Source organism: Azolla caroliniana, unplaced genomic scaffold, assembly GCF_043228905.1.
Source record: "Azolla caroliniana isolate FFs.n. ecotype wild unplaced genomic scaffold, voAzoCaro1.0.p SCAF_20, whole genome shotgun sequence".
Taxonomy (NCBI): Eukaryota; Viridiplantae; Streptophyta; class Polypodiopsida; order Salviniales; family Salviniaceae; genus Azolla; species Azolla caroliniana.
The window spans coordinates 13,214,217-13,235,990 of NW_028230455.1; the positions used below are offsets into that span (position 1 = coordinate 13,214,217).

General features: G+C 35.7%; 1 protein-coding gene and 1 long non-coding RNA gene across 2 annotated transcripts; one reads left to right on the forward strand and one right to left on the reverse strand.

Moving 5' to 3' along the window:
- Window positions 1-5,475: 5,475 nt before the first annotated feature.
- Window positions 5,476-21,774, reverse strand: LOC147851111 (ADP-ribosylation factor GTPase-activating protein AGD3-like). The gene is made up of 19 exons (XM_087335423.1): window positions 21,659-21,774; window positions 19,521-19,597; window positions 18,243-18,343; window positions 17,472-17,542; window positions 15,274-15,336; window positions 14,038-14,082; window positions 13,865-13,930; window positions 13,726-13,773; window positions 13,553-13,648; window positions 13,434-13,475; window positions 13,139-13,354; window positions 10,154-10,285; window positions 9,780-9,998; window positions 9,612-9,698; window positions 9,176-9,529; window positions 7,325-7,479; window positions 6,662-6,740; window positions 6,089-6,588; window positions 5,476-5,788 (listed from the first exon to the last, which is right to left on the reverse strand). Exons 1-19 carry the CDS (start codon window positions 21,701-21,703, stop codon window positions 5,686-5,688), a joined length of 2,499 nt encoding a protein of 832 aa, XP_087191549.1. The 5' UTR covers window positions 21,704-21,774; the 3' UTR covers window positions 5,476-5,685.
- On the forward strand, window positions 6,892-7,172 carry LOC147851112 (uncharacterized). Its single transcript, XR_015531579.1, has 2 exons — window positions 6,892-6,968; window positions 7,024-7,172. It is a non-coding gene; the product is annotated as an uncharacterized LOC147851112 (long non-coding RNA).

A 21,774-nucleotide genomic window follows, 5' to 3' on the forward strand; every position in this document is an offset into this window, starting at 1 on the left:
AAAACAAATTTAAATTGTGATGGAAGGTGGAGCATTCCAATAAAGTTGCATATATGCAATCTCATAAACCTATTCAAGGCCAAATATGCACGGTTTATAGGTCTCATCATAACTTGTGCCTTGGCCCTCAATCTCACATCGAAGAGAATACAAACTAACTTTTATGGAAGCAATGGCATGGATAACGAACAAGGGGATAGACTCAACTATGTATGTGTGTATTGTATGGCAAAGAAGAATATGGTTTCGTTGTTGACATGTGTTTTCTCATGATTTTATGAATATCAATGCATACATATTGTGTACATGCATATTTTTTTTATAATGCTACTTTAAAAATGTTATCCGGAATCCCACTAATGCCCTAAAATTACTTGGGCTTGATGTCATGGGTTTAGATCTAATGAGTTCATTATTTGATGAGTTTCTATACGCATGTTCTAGATGAGTCCTTAACAAGTTATATCTTTTGTGGGACCCATACTACATCTTTGAATATATGTTCATAACATCGTATTTCACTTCCAAAGTTTGAAAGTAAGTAAACAATGCCTTCCTCAACACAATGCTTGTAAATTGTATGACACATGAGACATATGGACCATTGTAGATCTTCTAGTTGTTTCATTCAAGTAATATTGATGGATGTTGATGAGGAATAATAAAATCACGTAAACGCCACAAATCAACCAAGCGAACAAACTAATGATTTTAGAACTCCAATTTTTATGAGCAAGGGTTTAACACTCCCTTTGCTTGGGCAATGCAAATAGCCAAAATGGACTTGTTAAAAAGTGGTGGATCTTGTTGACATTACAATAAGGGTTACTTATGTCAAACAAAAGTCCAATACATACATGCACCCCTCAATTTTAGCACCTTGGGGTTTTTTATATTTGGGATATGTTAAAATAGGATCCGTGATCAAAATTTTAGCTTTGTTATGTTGTTCCTTTTAGGCGAAGCCTAAGAAGGCACGACTCTTACCACGATTACAATGTTGCAAAATCAAGACACTTATCTTTATTGGTTGCAATATATAAACAATTTCGTATACTTTTAAGGCCATCCAACATATGACTAAGGGGAACAAGCTCCAACATGTGCATTGCAATACGGGCCCCACTAAGTGCAACGCAAGTATGGCCATGCATGTCCATACACCATGTTCTTCAAGTGGTCAAGGGAAATTGGCCCCAATAGAATATTTTGGCAAAAATCCCTGACCTCCTTTTTGGTTGGTTGTTGAGGATACTTGTGAAGTACATATTTGTTTCGAAGTGAAAACCAATGGGAGAAGAGTACAACAATTATGAAGTTCATCAAGATGCAATGCATGTTTATGTTTAGGTGTTCATGTGTGTGCACATTCAATGTATAGAAAGCCTCAATAACCAATTGCATACAATACATCAAATATTAAAATCTACCATAAGGTAGATATGACAAAAATCTCCTCATGCGTTGCCTCCCCCTCTTGCCATCATAGTCCATTGAGAATGCTACCATGAGGGTGGGTGGGACCATGCACCGTCACGATCTTGAATTTTATACCACCACACACTCCACAATTGCTCATTTTTTATTAGTTTGAGTTGTCAACTTTTTCTCGTTACATATACTCAAAGAGGTTGGACGATTTGGCATTTATAAAACATAATGTCCTCGTCACTTCCCATATAAACATATATGGGATTTGAGTTCAAGTTGAGAGATCATGGTAGAAATACAAAAGCAAAGTTTTCATATCACAACATGTGTGAACAAGTATTGGTCAAGTTAAATTCGAGTTTACTTTTTTATCTATAAAGAGGTTTGAAGAGAATGAGATTTTAGAGATATTTGAAGGTCTTATTAAAAAAAATCCTAAGATAACTATGGAGAGATGGAAAGAACAGAGGTATAGGAAGATTTTATTGTGAATGAAGATATTGATAGTGAGTTAGATACCAAAAGAAGTTGAGATGTTGCATACGAACATTACAAGAGAGTTTTTTGAAGATAACACACAACTAAGTCATATTAGGGTGATTCTTTTAGAGTCATTATGCTTTAGTAAACATAGGTTGTCTATTTCTCGTAGTCTTTGTGAAATCCACCTTAAGATTGTAACTTAGTTTTAGACTTTCCCCCAACGACACAAACCTCTCATAAGCTAGGGGAAGTCAATCACAACAATGATGAACCTCAAACCTAGAGATGTGATTTTTTCAACTCCGAAAGGTTAAAACCCATAAAGGTTCTACTAATCTAATTTCCTAAGATTCACTATGTCGGAGGTTATTTGGCACATCCCTAATGATTTTTCTCAAGATAATGAGTGATTTGAATTTTATGGACATTTCTAGCTAGTCCATTGGTTTACTAATTTTCTTCTACCTCTATTTCACTTCCCTTTATTTGTCATTCCGAGAGGTATGTTGCTAATATTGCAAGTTTTGTGAACTTTATGAACATTTCTAAGTGGTTGTTTAGTAAAGTTACTTCTTTACAACTATATTTTAAATCCCTTTATCCCCCTTCCCCTAAAGTATGGTGTCAAGATAATGGATATTGTGAGCTTTATCACCATATATGCATTATTTGCTAATAAAGCAACCAACCATTGATAATGATGCCTTTCTAACTTCCTAAGGTTCAATACATCATGATGTTCTAGCTCACATTCCTATAAGGTGTGATCTCTTCACTCTACTCCTTCCATGGCACAATGTGTTCTCCATTATCTTTTTTGAAGGCACAACATTCCTTTGAGTGCTCCATTACACATATTCATATATTGATCAAGGCATCTATTTACTTGTTCGTCGCCAATGAGATTTGGAACCATTTTGGCAAGCATTTGAAACACATTCTCTATGCATTGGGTGGTGATCCATATATTACTCATGTGATATATATATATAATGACAACATCCATGGCCCATGCTCGACCAATGCATGTAATCTTGAATGTTGTCCCATTAAGATGGAAGGGAGAATAGATTTGTTGCATATAGGCCGTATCATGGAAAAATGTTGCCCAATAAGATGAGAGAGAGTTGATTTATTGCCCTTTTTTTTGTGGAATGAGAGAATTAGGGTATTGCCTATGTGATCCATCATGGGTTATGTTGTGATAAAGAGAAAAAGTTAGTTAGACTTAGATAGATATGTTGAATCTAAGGGGATTCAATATACAAGACTTTTAAGGGCTCCTAGTTACATGGAAGTTCATAACAAACTCATAACTAAGGAATTTAAAGTATGGACAACCTCAATCAACCTAAATATCATAACCACACGAACTCTAATAATATCAATTCATTTAACATCTAATCAACGTTGCTTCTTTAAACAACTATAAATTAATCCTTGTTTCTTGAACATTCATAATTAGTGCAAGAAAATTCTAATATTAAAAGAGTAGTTAATAAACAAATCTAACTTCTAATTCTTCTAGTTAGAGCAAGTTTATTTCTATGTAAAAACACAACCAACATATTAAACTTCTAAATTTGACCAACTAAGAGAGATCTAATTTATAGTTAGGAGCAATTGGTAAATATGATATTTGTAATGAACAAGATAACTTATTTATTCATTACGCACAATTATGTGCTCGACGGTTCACTTCTATGTGACAAATGTCAAAAGCTCACGCTGGTTTTAAATAGTCTTGTCAAAAGTTCTTTTACGATCAATATGTGATATTGTTGATAGGATAGATGCATAATAAATCATGTCATATACTTGGAAGTATGGGCTCGGTGGGGCTCAATTTCTTTGCCTGGAAACCAAACCAAACCAAACTAGATTGAACCATTTATAAATGAAAAAGGTCCAAACTGAACCGTTTATGAGCTCCCAAGCCATTTAACCAAACTGTTTAGACTTAAGCCATTAAAAAACCAAACCATTAAAGAAAAGGTGAACTGAACAAGTTAAAGAAAAGTTGAAACCCAACCAAGCCATTTAATTATGGATTTAAGACAAAACCATTTAAATCAAACTAATTAAATATTTAAATAACCAAAAATACATTTATTAAACCATTAAGTTATTAGGAAAATAAAAAGAGTTAACCAAAAACCAATAAACCAAGTCACATAAACCGATAAACTTGAGTTTTAGACTCAATAAACTGTTAAACCATGGCTAAATAATTCAGTTTGGTTTGAGCCGAAAGCGGACCCATAACGACACACACACACTTTTTTTTCTTCTTAACTCGTAATTAGCTCACCCTAGTGAAAATTAATCTACTAGATGCCATTGGGGAATGTAGGTTTGAACCCATGACCTTCTAGTCTCCATTAACCTTACCAATTCTCTTTTCTATCAAGATAGGTTCCATGTATGTGTCAATATTGGCCTCTATATGGTCGCTAAAAATATCTATCTATCTATCTCTATCCCTGTATAAATCTCTCTCTCTCTCTATCACTCTGTCTTTGCAAAGAGTAATATATTAGTTACAAAAGTCAAACTACAATAATAGATGAACTATGATATCCTATTAACTCAACACAAAATCAATAAAGGTTCTCATGATACCCCGCATCTCTATTTAAATACATCCTTACTTTTGGGGCTATGTAGTCACATGTGATAAAGAAGGCCAATGCAAATGACGGACATGATCCCTTGCCAACCTACATACATTGAGTATTAAAAGCAAACTCATTCCTTATCTGACAATCATGCATAATACCAACACCTTAGATACTGAAATAACACCTCTAGATGTGGAGAAGGCATTCTTAGCTGCATACAACCAGGAAACCCATTCGAAATAGAGATTTCACCACCCACTAATAGATAGAAGCTCATATTGTAGATATAAATTTCTACATAGCTCTTACCATTGACAACTGTTAAATCAATGGCAACTATGTTCCTCTAAATTTATGCAAAAGAAACAAATTCTAGATGCGATACTTTGCTTCCAAATAAATACCTTAGCTTTGAAAGGAAGATGAAATTGCCACCCCATTTGCTCTCTCTCTCTCGCTCTCAATCAACTAATTCAGTTCTTGACACATCAAACTACTACCATTGATTTAATATCACCCATAGACTAAGGCAACCATACGAGTAGATTAGCATGTTGCTCTACTGTTATTGTCCTTCAAACAATCAAGTCACATCATTATTTAGATTTTGTTCACAGTTTTGTTAGTATGTCTTAGTTTGCATCTTTTTTTTATAGACATAGGCATAAGATGCACTCAGTGGTTTCACCAAATTCGAGAGGAAATCAGACTGTTATTGATAACACTGAAATACCTAAGACTCCATCGGACTGTTTGATCTGTAAAACATGCAAAACCCATTTCCCCATTCATGATGAATGTCAGACATCTACTCAGTGAGATCTTGTGAGATTATCTTGACACTAATTCTAAATACATATTTGGAACTCGAAAGGGATGAAAATGATATTTTGACTAGACAAATTTAGTAACATGAGGGAATTACCAATGTCAATCACCTACACAAGGAAAATTGAATTTGACAAAATATTTAAATGAACAAGAGTCTCAGAACTTTACAATAATGCAGCTTTTATGATGGACAATCCACCAAATCGCATCATCCCCGGATATATTTTTATGAATCAGTCCTTTTCAGTGGCCACTTAGCTACACAATTCCCTTATGAAATGATAAAACTTTGGCAACAGATTTTGCTTTAGCATGATTGCTATGATAGTAGGGCAAGGAGTTCATTATCTCTGTTAGAATCCTCCATTGCTGCTTGAAGTGCTGTTTTACCCAGCTTATCTACAATTGTACTAGCTGCACCTCTGTAAAATCAACCAAAATTTTTAACCATCAGAAAACATTACCAGTGACTACTTTTAAGCACACAGATCATGGCTCTGAAACAGTAAACCCTAAAAATAACGGAGCAGTAAGCATAAAATTCAAACTTAAAATTGAAACTCATTAAGTGAAAAGGCTTGTGGTCAAGAAGAGTGAATCCCACTATTCAATCATTTACAATGTTAGAACGATCTTTGAAAACACTTTTCTAAAGTACACGCATTAGTTGAAAGAGATCTGAAAGCATGTGCATCAACATAACCAAGCTCAGAGTAACAGACCTTGAAAGCAGAAGCTTTGCACATGCAGTTCTTGCATGCAAAGCACATCGATGTAAGGGTGTTTGACCTGAACTATCAACAGCATTTACATGAGCTCCGTACTGAATTAGAAGTTCAACCATGGCTATATCGCCACTTTGGCATGCTAAATGAAGTAAAGTTGATCCGTCAACATCAGGGCTTGAGCTGTGATCTAATTTTAAAGAAGGGACTATTTCACCAGAATGAAATGACTTCTCATCTCTTATAGCAGCACTGGATGAACTGGAAAAACCTGATATTATTATTTCTTGAGTTCTTGAGATATTGTTAGACATATGAGCTGATGCATTTCCTTCCATTGCTCGGTCATATGTAGTATTTGCATCGGCACCAGAACATACAAGCAGGCGGTATACAAGCTTCTTGTTACACGTTTTAACTGCATTCCATATCTTACAAGGAGCTGCAGATAGATCAAATTCATTGTCTGATTTTGAAGTAAACAGTTTCTCCACATACTGCATGAAAATATAGTAATGTTCTTAATAATGCAGATATAGAGAATTTTGAAGGGAACAAACAATTTCGTACCTTGGATTGGATATATCGTTCCTTGACCACAAAGGAATCTCGTGGTACTGGCTTCCTTTTTAATATCAATGACTCAAATCTGCAGACATTGGACACTTCAAAAGCTAAATTTTCTACATCAAAGAGAATAGATATATGGCAGCACCATGTATTTCAATGATGCATTTCACAACATGTAAAGCATCACACAAACATGGTTTTCACATGAACAGGAATAGACAAATACACCAGCAAGTCTCAACCATGGACTTTTGCCAGTTATGTATGCAAGAGACATTTTGCGAAGTTCTCATTGGGATTTAGGAATGTGGTTTCGAGAAAACCCTGAAAGAGAATATGTTTCTTCATATATTATGGATCAGTCATTGCATGGAAAAGGACATTATACGCACTGCCCAGCTTGGGCTAAACCTGTGATACATTCAAGAAATAAGAATAAGAAAGTTCACAGATTTGTTCTAGACATCAGGCAACACCATGTCACTGTGATTCTTGTAAAAGTACAACTTGAGGGTTTACCTAAAATATAGGTACAAAAGGACTAAGAAAATATGAAAGAACCAAGTTTGCAAAAGGTATGCATCATTATTAATCTATTCTCATACGAAATTTTAGAATTGAATCTGTGTTTGTTGTTACCAATATTAGAATTTTGGAACTTACTCCACATCACCACAGTCATTCAGCGTTCTTGATTCATCTTGATGTTCAGAAATCAGCTCCTCCCAGACGGAATTGCAAAAATTGTTTCCAAGAGATTGAAAGAGGGATATGACTGATGACTCCCAAACCTTCACATCCAGAGTCAATGAGCGCACCTATAAACCATATGTTAACAAACAGAATTCAATTTATATATAATGTCAGTAAATCAGTAAGTGTTGAATGACCATACATTAATAAAAGGACATCTCTCACCAATAATCATCTTCATTAATGCAGTTATTCAAAGGCTGACCTAAATATGCACTAAACAAAGTTTCAGAATCTTAGGAGCATTTGCGTTTTTACATGATAAAAATAACGATCAAGATACACAAAGACTGATCGATCTCAACATGCACTAAATAAGGTTTCAGATCTTAGAAGTGTTTGCATTTTGTTGGAATAAAAATAATAATCTAGAAGTTTGTAAAAGGATATAATCCATCAAATATGAAGCTACAAGATTACAACATCAGCCTATAACTTCATTAACCATAAAAACATCATGAATACAAATTAGCAACCTCTGAAATTCTTGAAGTAGGTTATCTACAAAAATAAAATTCATGTAAAAAGTAAGCAACACCAAAACTGTCTGGCATGCTGCTTAGAGCTAGGAGGCAAGGTGACTTATGACACCAAAAGTTCCATCCATGTGAATATAAAAGAATGTATAGTAAAATAAAAATAAATTAAATTGTACCTAAACCATATAACTGCCCTACGTAACTAGGTAGTGGTTAAAGTACATTAAGAGGCCCACAACCTTCTCATAAATCATCAGAGATTTTATCAATATTTTTGTTGCCACAAAATTTACATCTTATAGAGATTCTCATTTCTAGGCTTGAGTGCACTAAAACCAGACCATTTTCCTTTATACATTGTTTCAGTTTTGGGCAGCCCCATCAGAGAATTACCACACCTTCCAAAGAGGTAGTTCCCATGCTCATCACACTCAAGCCTCTTACAGAAGCCAGCAACTAAGAAACGCTCCTTCAATGCTTTACATTCATTTTCCAGGCAAAATCTGGTCTCATCTTACGACCTTCTAGGCATTGTGTTAGATTTTACTAGCCTCTGTTTGGTCTATAAGGTCAACTTGTGCATGTAACTCGAGCACCAAACTTTGAATCCGGAATAGTTCAAATCTCTCCAGGTATGGACATATCAATGAGTCATCAAAGTCTCAAGTCAATAGTTCCACGGGAACCGCAATGAAGTCTTATTTGTGGTTTTTCCTCCAAAAGCTATAGTGCTTTCCCTATGGGGGAAGAACTGCACTCGGCTCTGGTTCCGCTGGAGAAAATATCGTAATGGTAGAGTATATCCTTGCCAAGGATGAAGTTGAGGGTTCGAGTCCATATTTCTGCTTGCAGAATTCCATTATCAGTCAAATTCCTAGCTTTGTCCTTGCTTCCAAATACAGCAGTCCATGAACCTCACCTACTCATAGGCTTCGGTCAAGTTACACATGCCTGCAGGCTGACCCATGTTATTCGACCCTATCCCATAAATCGTGTGGACTTTGAATGGACATGGAGGTAGCTACAAGATCCCAAATGTAACTTTTTTAGCCTCACACGCAACCAGTAGGTCTTTACCGCGGGATTAGGTTTTGACCAATCTGAGGCAAGCAATCTACAGAAGAACAGGTTATATCCAGTTAATAATAATTACTGGACAGTTACTTTTAAGTGGAGAAAAAACATTACCAGGATTAACATCTTCAGTTCATTATAATTTAGAGACCAAATTTCACATGTATCTTTCCATCATATCAATAATAAAAGGAGGATATAAATTTACCTTGGAAATATGAACCCCCAAATTACGATGAACACCAGAACACTCGATGCATAATAATATCCCCAGATTGAGGGATGCCCAATCTGGGTCAGATGAATTACAATCAGCACAAACTTCATTGCCGGGAACACATCTCAGTACATCTATGGGTCGTTCCACCTGTTCACCTGATGGGGGAAAAAGACCTCGTGTAGGCCTGTCACGGGGATTTCGAAAGTGAGGTCTAGGACCTCGTGATTCATCCCAAAATGTTGGATCTAATTCACATGAGCTACTAAGAGAACTGCAGTCACTCCCTGTACAGCGATAACTGCTTCTTACAGGACTATCTAGCAGCCTATTACTGTAACTTGTCTGCATAAATGTTCCTTCTTTATAAGATAGAAATAAATAAGAAAATATAGAATAATCAACATGGATAAAACTGTATTTGAACCTGGTCAGAACTCTGAGAATTCAATAAGGATGCAATGACTCCAGTTATTTTGTCTATCCAATCCATTCGATCAATAGCACTCTCAGCCTATTGTGTTGAGAAGTGATTGAAATTAGGAAAGATTAGTGCAAAATAATCAACTTACAAAAAACCAACAGGATAAAGTACCTGAAGGGAATAGTTCTTTGAAGGGGAAATAATTCTAAAGCAGAATCGTAAGTCTGTTTGTTCAGCATCAAGCTTGATGGTTGCAGTAAGCAAGTTGACAGTGTGATGTAACACAACCTTATCTGCCTGTGGGGACACGTGATGGGAAGAACGAAACCGACTCAGTATGCCGTTATGCTCAGGGCCGCGACTATGGCCTTTCTCTTGGGCTGCACCCCCCTGTAAAACATCTTTGATATCAGGAGACCACTCGTGAGTAAGTAAAACAGATAATCTCAAAAATGCATTCAAGGCCTATTTCCATTTTTCCTCTCAAAGAAAATCGTTTTTTTTTTATATTGGCAGAAATATTACAGAAGGAAATATTTACTCACCATCGAACTTCCCCAATGTTTGTGGTAGTAGTATAATCTTCCTCGACTGTCCAACACGAAAAACCTTCGCTTCCAGTCTCCACGCAAACTTGAAGAACGTTTCAAGAGGTAACCCTGCTTAATAGTTTGAACCTGTATTGCAGAGATCATAGATGTAATTTCTATCTGTTGAACAAGAGATCTTGTAAATCTACAGACCAAATGTTTTTAATATTTCTAAAAGAAAGAAACAGAGATTATAACAGTTTATTTAACGGAGAGAAAACATATTTGTACTCTAGCTTCCTGAAACTTAACAGTTTGAAAATGTGAGCATGAGTAACCGGCACCAATCAGGTTGGTGGTGCCTGAGTACAGGAATTTAAATTGTTGTGCTCTGAAATATTCATCATGGAATGATCCAATATGGAAAGGTTGATGTGAAGGAAGAGTGTCTATGATAATTAAATCATTAATTATGGTGTTACTTAGGTACACATATCTACATCAAAAAATCTGGAATTGTGGGAAGTACTTTTAACACTACAAAATCCAAAATCACATATCAGCACAATGCAGTCTAGAAGTTCTCATTCACCATAGCCTCTTTGAACAACCTCATTCAATTATGTGCTTTCGGAGAGTATTATCCAGCCACTCAGAAACACAATAATCTTAAATTTTATATAAAATAAAAGAAATGCAGCCGTCGCTTCAATTGTTCCTGAAAGAAGACTGTTTGGTTGTTTACAGTGAGGTCCAGAGCTAAAATAGGAAACACAATATCATTATGCATGGAAGGAATTCCATTTCAAGTGTGGTGTTATGCACGCATACATAGGTTACATGAATTGTATTAGTAGTTCACAGAAATTAACCATAAACAAGTTTTAAAAAATGGACATCCTGTATTTCACACAAACCCGAAACCTGAAGACACTAAAGGTGCTTCCGTTGCTTCGGAGACCTCTCTATTTCAGATCAGCTCATGTTGAAGATGTTTTGAAGGAAAATGTTTTAGTTCATTTTGAGTGCAGAATGCTAGGTGCCTATCTAACAACATTATCTGGTACCTTGGAAAGTTTCTTGTTCTCATAGGCCATTTTGTCCTCACAAAAAATGTTACTATCTGATTATATTGTGCTAATCTCTGATACTTCAGAAGGATTACAAAGACACCTAAATGCCTTAATAGTATTCACTACAGACAAAGGTTTTGTGACATAAACGTAAGCTAAAGTGATGGTGTTTAGCACCACACAAGCATGGTAAAAGAGATTAGAACCAGAGTTCTACTTGGAAGAGGAAAAGGAGGCATACAAATGATCCTACACATACCTACATACCTAAATGTAACATATCAGAGGATGGATTGATCAGGCCCTCTTACATGAACATACATCTATTGTACACATTGCGCAGTGTGATATCGCAGCTGCAAACTTCTTTACATCTGTTAGAGATTGAAGCTGGCAGATATGCACAAATACCTCTGGAAGGAAGAATTTGCCAATTGTGTCATCAAGGAGAGGAACCTGAAGAATACTATGTTGTTACTGTACTGCTTTTATGAAATAAGAGGGAGATACCATTGCCTCTTTGAGCAAGGATTTGTCTACCACACAAGGTAATGAAATGACGACCAAGGATGCATTGGGCTTTTCTTTCTAGAACTCTAAGAGACACTGGGAGAAGTTGTTGAAGGACAACAATACAGCCACACAAACTCATCAACAAAAAACAATCAGATGATTCCTTTGCCCCATTACTCCTAGTCATGCTACAAGTCAAGCAAGGGCTACACAAATGGGCTCTCAACCAGGACACTGCATAGCGGTTACAATAGATAGGGCAATAGTAATTTCCCATTCATGTATTCCCTGGCCTTGTGAACCACGTTCTCACCACCCTTCTCATTGACCAATAAAGGTCAGTATCTCCTGCCATTACAGATGCTTTCTTAGATTTGGAGACATCTCTATTCTCCATCAACCTATGCTAGAGAACTTTCGACGACAAAAAATTACAATCTATCTGACTTGAGAGTATCTTACATGTATAGATGACGAGACTCTTTAATCAAGTCTTATTCTATTTCTGTTTATACTTCTACTTACTTTTTTACTTAGTTACATTTATTTTGGAGACATCTCCATTCTCCATCAGAACTTTCGACGACAAAAAATTACAATCTATCTGACTTGAGAGTATCTTATATGTATAGATGATGAGATTCTTTAATCAAGTCTTATTCTATTTCTATTTATACTTCTAGTTACTTTTTTACTTGGTTCCATTTATTGTGGACACATCTCCATTCTCCATCAAGCTATGCTAGAGTATCTTACATGTATAGATGACAAGATTCTTTAATCAAGTCTTATTCTATTTCTATTTATACTTCTAGTACTTTTTTACTTAGTTACATTTATTTTGGTTGGTTGTTCTCAGAGACAAGAAAACATTTTAAGATGTACTCTCTTGTTTGGTCTTAGAGGCCATTTTGGCCTCTTAAAGACGCTAATATATTTGTTCTTGTATGTGTGCCTATATACAGACACACATGTACATCTGAAGGATGGCTGCAAACAATATTCCTGAATGTTATAAATATCCCAATTTTTATAGAGCATGGTTTGAAACAGTAGAACCTTTATCTATCATCTCTGTTATTTCCTTTGTGCATATAAGCCATATGTAATGGCAACCTATAGTTCAATAGTTGAGTGATCAATAAGTATAGCTTGACATAAATCCTACATCAATGAACCAAACAGACCATCAGCTATTACTGCAGATTGAATATTAGTTGATGATGGAAATGGTCAGATATATTTGCAATCTATAGAAAAACAGTTTAATGTAGATCTATAACTACCTCATACTGTAAGCCAAAATAAGGGGTACTAGACAAAAGAAACAGTCCTTCACTGGCTTTCAATATGAATTCTCCAGTTCAAATCAAAATTAACAAACGTGAATATGCCCTGTCAACAGAAGTATAACCTTTCCGTTGGATGTTGATTGCATTATAGCTTCAATCATTTTGTGGGAGCTTCTCCCAACTGCATGTATACCATCTCCACTAGGTGAAGCTTCTATGTCACTAAAAGACCTTTGATTGTCCCGTTCCATCTGCTGCCTAAAATCTTGCATTCGTTCTGCCAATGCTGCTTGCTCATATGTAGCTTGTTCTCGGCACTGTTGGGCATATGTTGAAACCTGTGGCCTAAAAGGATGAGTTGGTGCATTATGGAAGCACATTTATACAGTTCCATATACAACAAACATACCTACTGACCTCATGAATATACGGTTCCATCTGATGAAGTAGTTCATAGCCCTAACATATGACATTCACAAGATCATCATACTTGTGGAATAAAATGCTGAAAACTAATTAGCATGGGGGATCATAACCTGCTTAAAGTAACGTAGGTGAGCATCCATAGCTCCACTCACAGACTCCAAAAATTCAAACTTCTTTTTGGCTTCAATGTTTGATAAGCAAGTAACCTGCAGTTATTTAGTGAAGGAGAAATTAAACACAATTGATAAGTTCATGCATCGAAAAGCATAAAGGACCATCTTACTAGGTTGAATCTTGCTTGTTCAAATGCTGACCTAGAATTTCGGAGTTCCTAATTAAAAGATCATTATTAGGAAAATAGCACAAGGAAACTACACCAGAAACCATCCCAAGTTTAGGGCTTAAAATAACAATTGCACTACCTCCTCAATCTCTGAAACCACATCAACTTTTGTCCCTTTCTTCAGAGAGAGAAACTTCTCTCTTGACTGCAACAATTCAGGTATTCGTTTTCAATTATGGCATGTTAGTATTAGTTTTCTCAATATCAGACCATCCAAAGGTTTTGACTTGCACACATTTAGCATAGACAAACCTGATCATAATGCAAACTTGCTTTGTCAAATCGTTTACGAACTTCCTGTGAATTTCAAGTCCAGGCTTGAAAGCATGTTAAAAAGCAAAGTGAAATAATGACAAATTACGCTTGGAAGTCAAGTAAATGAGTTCATATCCATTGGCGCTTCAGGCCCATGTAAACAAAAGAAAGACAGAAAATATTTTGGACATAGCAATCATGCACACCCTGGAAAGGGACCCTCACACACACAATGTAAGTCCTGACAAGTGGCATGAGATTAATTCAAGATGTTGAAAAGATAAATACCAACGTTAAGAATAATATCGACATTAAGAATAAATCGCATTTTTAAGCCTTTGTTAAGTTCTAAATCCATAAAACACACTAGATGTTAAATTAAACAGCAAATATTGAGATAATTCTTGCAAATTACAGGAATACAACCACCAAAAAAGAAGGATGGAATATTTACATACAGCACCTCACAAATATCCTAGCATAATGTTTTCTGGAACCGTTTCTAGTATTTGAAACAAAATCACTAAGAGGGAGGCAACCTTTTCTGTTCTTGCTTCTCAAATCTATAAAAAATGGGATAGCCTACCAAGAAAACCTTTTACAGCATACTATAGCAGAGCAACTAGAAAACACCATTATCTATGAGTTCATTTTCAGTTTCAAATTATTTGAAGATAAAATATTGCTTTAATGACAAAACTTGTACTCCAAGTTGACAAGATAAATATCACCCATTCAAATAGTAGATCATACGTATTGGAAAAAAATGAGTAAGGTATGACAAATAAGTCACAGGTTGTCTTCTGTGGACACTTCAAACACATTCTTTGCACAACGAATAGGGGCTTTGCTCAACCTAATTTGTAAAAGCTAGTGATACTGTAGCAAATGGATACATAAGTTATGATTTTCCAGCATTATAACAACAAAATGTAACTGCTGGAGAAGAGAGGTAGAACTGTTCCATTGATGAAGCAGTCTAGGTGATTGTACCTCTCACCTCATTCATTAAATCAAATTTCAATGATGCAAATTCTAATAAAAGAGCAGCATTCATATTTAATAACTATGATAAGCAGCAGCAACATTATATACCCTTGATATTTAGGTCAGTTTACAAATTGATGAAGCAGTCCAGGTAATTGTAATTCTCAAAAATTCAATGATGCAAATACCAAAAAAGAGTTGCATTCATATTTAATGACTATTATTAGCAGAAACAACATGATATACCTTGATATCTTGAAGATCGATGCTTGCGAATTGAATCAACTGCTCATTAAGATTAAGCTCCACCTAAAAGTTGAGTCGTGTAAGTTGAAAGAATCATTTTGGCTTCATATGCCATGTAGTTTATAAAGCTATGATGGGTTAAACAAGAGATTTATAAATGCATCAACTTTTAGGCTCCATTTTCTATGGAACATAATAGTCTACTAGTAGAATAATAAACTTCACAAAACATTGGCTACGCCTATTGTTAGGACTTATCATGAAACACCCTAAAAAGCCATACACCATATGGATTGGAGATTAACTTTTCATGCCAATATGTGTCTCTTGTATCTTTTTACTGAGACCCTGGCTCTAGCTTTGCCCAGAAATCCAAAAGATTTGAGACACTAGCAGACAAAAAGTCTGTCATAATCAATTTCAACCTCTAGCATTAACATGATAGGTACGCTCAACAAATCTACTCTACATATCATGTTGTTGAAGATTTGATGTAGTGAAACACTCTATGATACTCTAGAAACCAATCTGAAACTTTTCCGACATCTCTGTCTACCATTTCAATTTCAAAACAAGCATTTCCATTTTCCAAGTTCATAACAACAGAAGTGAGGAAATTTTTTAAATGAACCAGACATAAAGTAGTTTTTGACACACTTCATGATGTGCACTAGAAAGCTCATTGCATTCTCTGCCCTCAATCTTTCTCTACAGATCCTTATATAGTTGTGACCACATTCCCATCCCACCAGCCCATTCATAAAGGGAGAACTCTAAACTCACTCTGCTTGTTGGTTTCCTGTCTACTTCTCTGAAATTCTTTCCCAGCCTCAACAGAAGCTGTACCTATCTACCTTCTCTGACCTTCTACGAATTAATTGTGCTCCATCTGATAAGTCTTCACATGTCCATCACAAGCAACTTTACAACTTACTGACTCCCTCAATAGTTCACAAACCGAAAAAACTAAAAGAAACAGGAGTGTCAAGGACTCTAAGAGACAACTAAAAGGATGAATCATAGACAACTAATGTCAAGGACTCTAAGAAACAACTCAAAGGAGCCAACATAGATGGAGGGAAACTCTTCCAGCAGCTGTACCTATCTACCTTCTCTGACCTTCTACGAATTAATTGTGCTCCATCTGATAAGTCTTCACATGTCCATCACAAGCAACTTTACAACTTACTGACTCCCTCAATAGTTCACAAACCGAAAAAACTAAAAGAAACAGGAGTGTCAAGGACTCTAAGAGACAACTAAAAGGATGAATCATAGACAACTAATGTCAAGGACTCTAAGAAACAACTCAAAGGAGCCAACATAGATGGAGGGAAACTCTTCCAGCAGCTGTACCTATCTACCTTCTCTGACCTTCTACGAATTAATTGTGCTCCATCTGATAAGTCTTCACATGTCCATCACAAGCAACTTTACAACTTACTGACTCCCTCAATAGTTCACAAACCGAAAAAACTAAAAGAAACAGGAGTGTCAAGGACTCTAAGAGACAACTAAAAGGATGAATCATAGACAACTAATGTCAAGGACTCTAAGAAACAACTCAAAGGAGCCAACATAGATGGAGGGAAACTCTTCCAGCACCAACAATCTTAGGGTGAGAATTGACAAAATTGAGTGTTCCACAAAATGAGCTCATTAAAATGACCTTTGAGAGCCAAGAAGAGACTGTGCATCTAAAAACGTTGTCTAGTCTACGAGAAAAATGAAATTCATCAATACGAACAAAAGACATATGTGGTGATCCCATTGGCCACCAAATACTGTGCTGATGTCCTAGTTGATGGGTCACAATGCTGGTAAGTAGGCTGACAAACTGAGCACTAGGTATAAGAATCAATGCACTCAGTGACAATGAATTTTCCATGGAGCTGATGGAGGACTAAGTTAAAAATAATTGTGTGACTGATTTGATAGTGTTTGAAATACTCGCGGGGAAATGTTGCATTCTAATGATTTGAAATCCATCCTCAAATTGCAATTGAATATCCTAAATGCATATCTCCATACAAAGAAGCCTCAACTAAAGTCTTCAATAGCATGATTATTTTAATTTCATCACACACTTTCTTAGCTAAAGGCTCAATAGGCTCATATAGGACATACCAACCAGATTTTAGTTTTGTTTATTCACATAACAAGTGATAAGTTTATGGTCATTAAATCTAGAACTGCACCTGTGAACGGAGAATTTCTTTGTACGTTGATATCTCCCTCAATGCAATAGCAAATTTTGTCGTCACGGACCCTGAGAGATGTTCCATTTCATTACAAACAGGAAACAATATGATATATAAAAATAAACTAATGGCAAGAACCAGAAAAATAGAAAAGAAAAGCAAATGCATCCCAGGCCCAACAAGGAGTTCAAATTTTTTATAAGCAACAACATAATTTCATGAAAGGATGGGTAGGTTAAGGAATAATAATAGACAATATAAGACTGCATTCAGCATCAGCAACTAGCATCATTATATTGAAAGGACAAGTGAAAACATTGATCATTCAACAAGCATACGGAATGCACACTCTAGAGACATCCATAACTCTGACCAATATCACCTCACTATGATAAGCATGTTTCCCCAAGTCTGGAACAAAAGGAATAGTTTCAAACGATTGCAGACATCAGTTGTCCACAATCTTAAACTCACAAGAATAATTCTCTAATACAGAATGATATCCACTCCACAATGTGATTACTGCTGCAAAAACATTTCTGCCATTCTCTTGCAAAAATGAACTGATAAACAACACTACTATCAACTATCTAACAAATCACACAAATCATGATAAGCTACATTGTTTCTAATATATAAGCCATGTAATGGTTTATGTGATCAAAGATGCACAGAAAATCTGAGACCTTCGACAAATAATTACAATAAAATTTTTAGAATGCATCAGTAATATGGAGATAAATTTGAAACTAACAACGAAATAGTTACCTCCAACAGCCGTGTATATAGGATCATCAAAACCTCCTCCAAAACTCTCCAAAGAACTTGCAAAGCCAATGTCCCCATCATAGGCTTCACCGAGACCCTCTCTGTGTAAGGCCAAAAAAGAACAATCTTTAGAAAAAAGATACAATGCATAGACTAAAACATTTCCCATAGATTTGTAATGCATGGTAAAGTTCAATTTAATTTACTTGCCAAAGAAGCAGCCAAGATTCACTTGCGAGAAACAACACTGAGTGAAATACAGGGATGTAAATAGTTCCCCTGTTTACAAAGGATTATTATGATTGCCATTATTCCCAAATTTTACTCAAGCCCAATCACATGACCAAGATAAAGGTGAATTCATGGATGCACATTTTGTAGTCATCCAACTTTCGAACAAAGCTACATAAGTGGTACCCCATCAATGTAATAATTTTGTTCGTAAGCTGTTGAAATCACTCTCATGTATACACAGAGGTCGTGACAGATTTGCTAGTATAATAGGAAACAGGGGAAACACATTCCAAGTTTGCAAGCTTAAGAAATGGTTCTAGTGGTAATTGCATAAAAATATATATCCATGATCACCTAAGATGCATATAAAACACATTACGAGTTAATTACTTCAAAGTAGTTTCCATTTAAGATGAAGCATGTATAAAATCTGACGATGAACGAAAAAGTGAAGAAGATAAGATAAATAACTACATGTCGAGTTAATTACTTCAAAGTAGTTTCCGTTAAAGATAAAGCATATATAAAGTATGATAATGAAAGACAAATAGCTACATGTCATCAAGAAACAATAGACATAAATAGTGGGAGGACTAGGTGATCAATAACAAAAGTGTATTAGAAATTTTACAGCCCATTTACAACAATATCTCATGTGCAAGCAGGTTTTATTTCCTTCTAAGATTCAAATGATTACGGAAAGCTTTAGCCTCATGCCCCATGAAACAAAAGTATGTAAGTGATACGGTGTCCTAGAAGCCAAGAAGTTATAAGGGGCTTGAGACAACATTAGAGTGTAGAGGTCTGTTCTCACGTGCTCATTTTAATAGCACCAACATACACTAGGCTAAATACACATTTTTGAGCCTTCAGAAGAGAGATGTATTTTTGGCATGGCCAGGTTAGGGTGGTCTTCAGACAGAAATGCCTGCATAAGATCATAGTTGACATGGGAATAGTTTGAAAATTAAACTTCCTACATAGAATAACACAGTACTTCATGAATTGGAGCTAATCAATAAAGTTTACAAGGTGTGCACATACGTATATTTCCGGCAACCTTTATAGAACTTCAGGCAGCGATCCTTCAATGAATCTGCAGTTTCCTCTAGAGCTTGAAGCTGAATATAAAGAAAACAAATCAATTCATGAAAAATGTAGTCTTTCTTGATCAAACGTACTGTAATAGTAAGCATAGAAAAGAAGTTGTGGAAACCTCTACTCATAATCTAACAAACAGCATGAGCCATGAGCTTCAGTCTTCAAGGCGTGAGTTTCCTTTATTATAAATGTGATGCAGTGAGGTCATTTTATTCAGATACAGCATTTTAATTTACGATGTTTGATCCAATTAACAACATTTTAAGAGTTTATTTATTAAAGATATTAATAATTTCCTCCTAAAATGAGTCTTTTGGGATCTCAATGACAAATGTATGCCTACTGCAATGGGCCTTCAGTGAGAGTGACGCCTCTACAGAAGATTGCCACCTAGAAGTAGAGTTGGGTCTATTTATTCTTTGAGTATTCCCAAAGTTGGAGGGGATGGCTTTGACAAACATGCTGAAGAAAAAAATCACTAGAAAGCCTACTGAACCTCGGAATTATTAAGTTCCTAGAGCTGAAGGCCGTACAATTAATTAAGGTTTGCACAATGGGTTAAGATATTTCAAAGTTTGGGCCACACTGAGTCATTGTAGACATGCAGACTGATTTTTAATGAATTTGGGATGATTGCATTCTATCATAATTACTGCTCTTCCTTTGTCACTTGACTTCCTATCACTGTTAACATGATACAAAATCCAGCTTCTTGGAGGCCTTGAACATTTCAAATTTTGTTTTCAATCTTTCATGCATCAGTGGATTCCGATTCATTCAGACGTGTAGTCATTTTGATGTCAGAGAATTCATCATCACAAATGACACACACATGGAAGTCTTGGCATAAGGTAGATGAAGGAATGAATTTCCCATTCCACATGCCATTAACCAAGCTGAATTAGGTAGAATGTTCCATAATCACACGAATGGAACAACCATCAAATGTGTCAGAATTCACTCTATCATGTTCTATACCTTGAAAGTCGTCACTGCAGTCATACAAATGCTAGAAGATGGATCTATCAAAATTTATCATACTCAGATGTGATGTTTAGTGGAGTTAAGATGCACTTCGATTAGAATGATAATTGTTCAATGTTTGCAAGGTCTAGCATTTGTGCATTTATGAAAAATGTTCCAAAATGAAGTGTGATTAGATACATTTCGGTGATGAATAACATAACAACAGAGTCTTTTATATGGCTAATTTGTATCTTCATCAAGAATGATAGAGAATGCAAAGCACACTTTGATGAGGAATAACAACAATTTTCCGACATTTGATAGGTCTAGTTTTTTTTTTTATAAAATAGCACATTCTGATAAAAATACAAACAAATTTTCAGATTTTCGATAAGCCTAGTATTTTTGTAAAAGTGACAACTTGTTGTGAGGATGACAAAGTCCGATGAATATTAACAGCAATGTTCTGCACCTTTCTGACGCTTGATTGGTCTAATCTTTATTAAAAGCACGCGTTATGATGGAAAATACCAACAATTTTGTAATATTTGATGAGTCTAGGATAAGCGACACTGTATGAGATGTTCCAAGTTTCTCCTCTGCCAACGAGGAATCCCATCAGAATCGTAGTACTGCATATAATACACATTCTGATGAAGAACAAATACAGTTTTCTGACATTTGAAAGGCCTGATATTCGTGAGAAGGACAAATTCTAACAAAGAATAACAATTTCACAACAATTTTATAGGGAAGACACGTTCTGACGAAGAATAACAACAATTCTCTGACGTTTGATAGGCCTAGCATTCATGGAATGGAGACATTCTGATCTAACAACAATTTGCGTGATACTTGATAGGTCTAGCATTCATGCAAAAGACACATTCTGGTGAAGAATGGCAACATTTGTCCCTGACATTTGATAGGTCATAGTATTTATGCAGAAAAAAACACATTCTGAAAAATAAAATAGCAGCAATTCGATGAAGTTCGACAGGTCTAGCAGCGTTCGTAACAAACAACTACGCATTCTGATGAAGAGCATAACAAAAGTCTCTCGCTCGCTCAAATTTTCCGAGGTACCAAATGAGAGGGGGAGAAGCAGATTGCACCTGTTTCCTGAACATGGGCGAGTCATCGAGCTTGGAGAAATGCATGGTGAGAAAGAAGTAGGGCAGCAGCAGCAGAAGAAGAAGAAGTGTAGATAGTCTAAGAGAAAAAAATGGCA